Genomic DNA, 6989 nt, shown 5'->3' on the forward strand with positions numbered 1-6989 from the left:
ACATTTATCTTTGTCAAAAAGAATTGGCAGTTACCGCTTATAAAGCACAGATCATGCTAGCGTTACAATATTGCAATAACAAATTTTGCAACAATGTTGTAAACTTTTGTACTGTATAAGTAAAGTCATTGTTACATAGTCGGTTGTGTTCCTGCACCTTCAGATAAACTACAGAATAGCTTATCTATAAATAAAAGAGCAAAAGAGCTAGTAAACTGAGATTAATCGAACGAGAGATTAATCCAGCCTTATTCCCTTCAAGATTGCATAGATACACGCATTGAGCTTCGGTGCCGTATTTACAAACGCACATGTATACATTTGTTCCGGTATGCATATCTTTTCCGGTTCTATATAAACGGAAAAAATAAAACTATTAATTCTTAGATAACTATATATTATATATAAATGCTCGAAATATGTTGTTTTTACTTCGGGTGTCGACTTTTTTTTAACAGGACCACGCACGACGAGGCCTTCATGTAAGGTCTCAGGTATATATATTTATGTGTCATCTTAAAATCTGGACTGTGCTTTCTTTTCATAGCTCATCTTATCTTTTTTCCTCGTGTCTATTATTAAATCGAACCATCCGGAGCGACTATTGCCCATTTCTATACCAGTTAACTTTACTCTCGATACCACTTACTCGGCTTACTTTTCATCTTTTTCTAATTTATAGGAAAAAACAAAAGTAAGTAAAACTTAGATTAAAATCTATATTTATTATATATTAGTAAAGATGGATATAATTTGTTTAAAAGGTTAACGCACATTTAAACAAAGTTTAAAAAATAATCACACAATAGGTTTGTTTTTTACCTTGAAATCTCATAAAATATAAAAAAATTTTGTTTGTGAAAAAAATCTGTATGCTTATCATAATATTTGTTTCTTTGAAACTAACAAGCTTTCTTTTTAATGTTCTTTTATATTATTATAAACAACACAGATATTCTAAGTGCTCAAGTTAAACAAAACACTTTGTATAGTCCAATTTAATAAAAAAAGATGATAAAAATAATGATGAAATCAAGAAATCTTATTGTGATTTATACATGAGGAGACATATCATCGCATATTTAATACTGCTTTCCAAAACTTTGCACATTCGAGGACAGTAAAAGTTTTCTGAAAACGGATTATGCATTCCTTGATAATATTGTCAAGGAATGCATATTATCGCTACGGTATGCAATTTTACATACGAACGCAACGTAAATCGCGACTTTGTTGCTTGCATAGCTATTATTACATATATAATATGTAAAGTGATTTTCTTATCGCGAATATACACGTGTATGTAGTTGCCATTTACGTCTATAAAAATCACACATACAAATATTGACCGACATAATAATCAACGAAATAAAATCAACAAAAATCAATTTATTTCTAATTTTCATTAAAATAACGCTTTATCTATGGAAATTACACAACTTTGTTGATAAACCAACGTTTTATTAGAAGTCGTAAATTTAAGAATGCTCGTGATTTTCTCACATCTTGCGAAAAGTTAAAAGAAACTAAAGTAGTTGTATCGTAAAATGACTTTTCTAAAGATTTGTTTGAAGCTTTTACTATTTGAAGATAATGATGTTCTCTATACATACGTATCATTTTGAGAGGGAATAACCAGGCATGTTCAAAAGATAATTGCATTCGAAGTTAGTACGTTTATTTTGGATTAAACATTATGTAGTTTATTTTCAATTTTAAATAAATCATAAAATTTTATTTAATGAAACAATAACATCGAGATACTACTATTAGGGTAACTCCGGTATATACGCCGCACCTATTAAAAACTTAATTTATTAAGTATTATTTACTATGTTTAAAATAAACGAACTATATCAGTAAAAACTTTGTACTATCCACTATGAAAAAAATATTAGAAATCCGAAATATTATTTTTCGTATTAAAAAATAAACTTTTTGAAATATTTTGCATTTTTGCTATATATAGATAATGGGTGGGATATATGGCAAAAATGCAAGGGTTTCAATAAATTAAATAAAGAATACGAAAGTAAAGCACTTGTATTTTGCTATATATAACATGCTTTACTATTCCTCTACACGTATGTATCACGAAATAACCACTAGGTCTTTTACACGCCTTACACATGTGCCTTTAACATGTGCTAGACAAGGAGTTTCCTGTGCCAGACAAGGAGCGACAGTAGTTTTTCAATTATAGCGCAATAACGATATTTAGAAATTCGCTCAAAAACTAAAGGATTATAGATAAATAGAATATCCTAAACCGAAGAAAATGGGGGGTAATCAGGCAAATATTAATTATAAAATCTTAGAAAGTTGCTTTACTACTTAATTCACTAAAATTCACTTTGCTTATTAACTCATTCTCAAATACTAGCGCACAGTGGGGAAATAAAAATTATTCTTCAAAAATTGCGATCTGCAGCAATTTTTTAACAGTAATTTTTTTTACCGTCGAATGGTGCCCTCATGCGTTAACGCTTCGGGCGATTGCCTTCTCATAAGCCGCTCCTATGTGATACAATCACCTTAAGACAAAGTCTTTAAAAAATGTATGTGAATTGAAAACAACAACAAAAATTTTTTTTCTTAAAAACATTTTGTAAAAATGAGTTTTTAAGCGAGAAAGCAGATATCCTGAAAAATTATTACACCAATTAAAATAAAATTATTTTAAAGCTTAGAAAATCTACTTTAAAATATTTTTTTGTTAATTTTCATCATTTTAGTAAATTTTGATTTTTAATTAAACTACAATGTACTTTGAAAATTTCTCTTCTATTTTTTTTTTACTGAGATACTTTACTTTTTGTGAAATGCGAAAAAATATGTTTATATGTATATTTATAATATATACAATTAAGAATGTATCTTTATAAATATATTTTACGTTGTTTTATAAAGAGCAGTGTTTTACAAAAAAAAAATATGTATGCATTAAATGTACATTTAAAAATATCAATTTTTTAAGTAATATATATTATGTATTTAAATTATCGAGAGTATATGATAACAAAATTCTGTATTAAGCTTATTCATCACTTCACACATACAAAATATACTTTTTAATATCAAATCTTGGTATTTAAATTCTTCAATTTGATTATGACATTTTGGATTTAATGTTACGTGTTTTTACGGACATTTTATGTACGTGAATCTTCTTAATATTATTTGTCATATGTATTTAAATATACCAACATTTAAAAAAATCAAAAAGTATAGTCTGTATTAAACGATCCCATTATAATTTCGTCAATCCAGCTTATGTACGACGAAACCCTAGTGAAAACGCCGGGTTGATTGCTAGGGCAATCTGCGTCTCCGTAACTCACAATACCGATTTGAGTATGCATGCCATTTTCCACTATAACGAGTGGGCCACCGCTGTCGCCCTAAATTAGAGTGTATTTCACTTATAGGTATTTATAGTGACTCATTTTATAGCATTATTTTACTATTTTTAATTATTTTACCTGACAAGCGTCTCGTCCTAACCCTGGTGCCGTGCAAATCTCTTTCTCAGTGACTTGGACCCAGAATTGCCTACATACAGTATTTTTAATAATCGGCAGTGCGGCGTACTGAAGTCTTGTCGAAGCTTTGCTATTCGTGTAATATTTTCCCCAACCGATCACCAAAGCAGATTTATCGTCAAAATTTTCTTCATAAGGAAGGTTTATCGGTTGAATATTTCCTAAAATAGAGAAATGTATATTTAACTATTTTTTAATATCAATGCTGCGACATTATATTAATATTCATAATATTTTTTAAGGGGAGAACCTGGTTTAAAGGGTCAAAATTTTCGATTCTTTTTACTTTAATCAATAATATTACTGTAATATTATATAAATAAATAAATTTATGAACAATTTTTCAACATATTAACATCTTTATAATATGCCTGATTGTAGCATCAAATTATTAAAATTGCTTGTCAATTTAATTCGCAATTACTAGTAGTTTAATTATGTTTATAGTCCGGAAAAACAATTCGACGCGCAGTTCAAAAGACTACAATATGATATACATATATGCAAGTATAATACATATATGGTATATGTAGTAGTTCAAGATTGAATTATTTAAGCAATGAAGATCTAGCTTCGATAGTTATAGGCAATTTAATTTCTAAGTATTAATTGTGTTCTCGCATATGTAGTTTAAAATAAAGATTCTCTCTCTCTTAATAATATTACTCTCAGAAAATATAATCGTAAAGTTAGACCAAAATTCGAAATACTTTCGTACAGCCTGAGGAACAGGTACACGTCACGCAGCGGGAGTACCCATTGTGCTCCACTTCTCGGTCCCTAGCAATATTATTATTATTGACCTTAGCAGCAGGGTTGGTAAAAGATTAATGTTTTTTTTAAGAATGAAACATATTGTGTTTCTTCTTGAATATGTTTTTAATGCTTCAAATATGCTTTAAATAGTACTATAAAAAAATATTTAAAACATATTAAAAACACCAATTAAGCATGTTTTGAACTGTTTAAAACACGCTTAAAACATATTTTTTACCAACCCTGCTTAGCAGATGTTTATTTTCAAAGAGGGCACACGCAAAACGAGAGTTTTAATTTCACCATTTGAGTTGATTCATAGTTGCTTATTTTTCGAGATATAACGGAAAAAGCTGAAAATCGCTGTATACGTAAGGGGTGATTTCACCCCTTCAAACTGTTTTTTAGCCGCAACTGATATTTTCTAAATTCATCTCTTTACGTAAGCTATAAGTTCACAAAATTTCATTAAAATCAGAATTAAACACCTCGAGAGGTTCCCTTGTAGCCGCAACAGCATACGTACACAGTGGATTTTCGAACTCGATTTTCTCGAAAACTAAGCAGAAGATCGAAAAAGTTTATTCTATATATTTTGTTTATTTTTTCATGAGGAATCACGTCGTGCCCGCTTTTACATATTATTCGGCCGGACCCTGTATAAATATACAATACCATTTTTGTGTAACTATGAAGTTTCCGCATTGATAAGACTATTTGTTATAAATAAATTGTTTTCAGTTTTCGCGTTTTTTTCCGTATAGAATAATTAAATAACATGGACGTGTAAATAGTTGCAAAAGAAAAAAGGAAGAGAAATATTAACCATTACAATACAAGGTACAATTTGGTGCCTCATTCATCCAAACATGGTCACTAGAATCCGTCTGTTTTTTTTTTTTTACCTATTCAGAGACGTGTTCTGATTCCCATCTGAGTGTTCCTCGGATGTCATATCATCCTTATTTAACATTCAGTAAACAACAAGGATGTCATGACATCCGAGCAGATGGGAATACGAACATGCTCCAGAATGGTTTAAAAAATCTCTAAAAATTCATCAACCTGCTTTCAACTTTCTAGAATAAATATTGAACTTCATTTTGGAAAATAAAATGTAGTATAATTTATAATTATCGAAAGATTCAAAGAAACTTACACGAACAGGAATCGCTCAGTCACTAATGACCCGACCTTGTACGATAAGGGTTAATTCTAATATACTTACTAGAGAACGGAATATCATGCGGTATATAAATTAGAGCAATGTCGTTGAAGCCCTGGCTGTAATATGGATGTACCAACGCTTGAGTCGCCATCATGGACACACCGGAACCTCGATAAGAATCGTAGCTTATCCCATACGGGATGTTAATGATACCGAAAGTTACCAAAAATCTTTTTGGGTAGTTTTCCGCACAATGAGCGGCCGTGAGAACCCATCTTTTTGATAAGATTGTGCCTCCGCATTGTCCGATGTTTCCGTTACCTAGGATTTGTTGCACCAGTGCCATGTACGGAAAATCTCCGAGTCTTGCATATAGTCCGCCCGCTATTCTAGTTGAATCTTCTAGATTTATCATTTAGAAAAAATTACTTAAATATTGTTCTGAATACAATATATATATATGTACTACTAAATACTTATCATAATTACTCAGGCCTTTCACGAAATTATAGTCAGGTGTATGTGTGCATGCATGGGACTGACTTTGAATATATTGACACATTGTTAATGAAATTAGAAAATGCAAAAATATTTTCACATTTTTCAAATTCATGATGGATTATTCCGTAAATTTGAGAACGTTATTCCGATAAAACTTTAAAATGTAAGATTCTCGAGAAATATTACTCCAAAAAAAGAAATTTATTTATAATTTGTGTACAATAACTTGTATAACTTATGCAAACTTATATTAGTTTCGGACATATAACTATACTAGGATTTTGTGTAACTACTTGTAACGAACTCAAGGAACTATCGCTGCAGTCCAAGAATTTTCCTTTTATAAGACTCGATAAGATGTTTCTGCTTTGCTGGAAAATTTGAATATTCCTAGCATGCTAGGAAATCCGTAGAACATACATACGCATCTAAATCTTTCGTTTTTACTGTCCGACTGAGGCTGGATTGTTCCACCTTTCGATAAACTTCAGCAGATAAAACGTATTTCAGAAAACTATATGCTTTTTAAAATAAATTTTAAATATTAATGATATATTAATATCTAAAATTAATGATATATTAATATCTAAAAAATGTCTTACTCTCTTACTCTTTTATGCTGTTACTTTTTTACTCTTTTGTGTTTATCCAATAGATAAATTATCATATATAGTTTATCTAAAAATGGAACAACCGGCCCTGAGAATGATAAACCAAGATAAGTGTGTGTTTAATGTGTAACCTTTCATAGAGTAGCTTAAATTCGTTCAAAGTGAATTCTAGGGCATTATCGAACAGGAATTCTTTGGATTTACCTAAGCCATGAGTATTCCAAAGTGCCCTAACTACATGAGTACCCAAAATTTTCCTCGAAACCGTTCCATTTTCATCTGAAACATTTTTTTAAATTATCGGTGATTTCGGAGAAAATTAATTGTATTACACATACACAAGGTATACCTATTTTAATTATATATATATATATATAAAATAATATATATAATATATATATATATATATAT

General features: G+C 29.8%; 1 protein-coding gene across 1 annotated transcript; it reads right to left on the minus strand.

Moving 5' to 3' along the window:
* Window positions 1–3218: 3218 nt before the first annotated feature.
* On the minus strand, window positions 3219–6079 carry LOC108769529 (venom protease). Its single transcript, XM_018520549.1, has 4 exons — window positions 5943–6079; window positions 5527–5855; window positions 3483–3703; window positions 3219–3401 (listed from the first exon to the last, which is right to left on the minus strand). Exons 1-4 carry the CDS (start codon window positions 6077–6079, stop codon window positions 3219–3221), a joined length of 870 nt encoding a protein of 289 aa, XP_018376051.1.
* Window positions 6080–6989: the final 910 nt, after the last annotated feature.

Source organism: Trachymyrmex cornetzi, unplaced genomic scaffold (genome assembly GCF_001594075.2).
Source record: "Trachymyrmex cornetzi isolate Tcor2-1 unplaced genomic scaffold, Tcor1.1 scaffold92, whole genome shotgun sequence".
In the NCBI taxonomy this organism is placed as follows: Eukaryota; Metazoa; Arthropoda; class Insecta; order Hymenoptera; family Formicidae; genus Trachymyrmex; species Trachymyrmex cornetzi.

Excerpts from the sequence above, each read along its gene's own strand:
- LOC108769529 (XM_018520549.1), bottom strand. The coding sequence starts at position 6,079 with ATGAATTTGAAAAATGTGAAAATATTTTTGCATTTTCTAATTTCATTA. Across the intron at positions 5,856-5,942 it reads GGCCTGAGTAATTATGATAA|AATAGCGGGCGGACTATATG; the intron begins GTATTTAGTAGT and ends AGATTCAACTAG. Across the intron at positions 3,402-3,482 it reads TAGGACGAGACGCTTGTCAG|GGCGACAGCGGTGGCCCACT; the intron begins GTAAAATAATTA and ends ACTCTAATTTAG.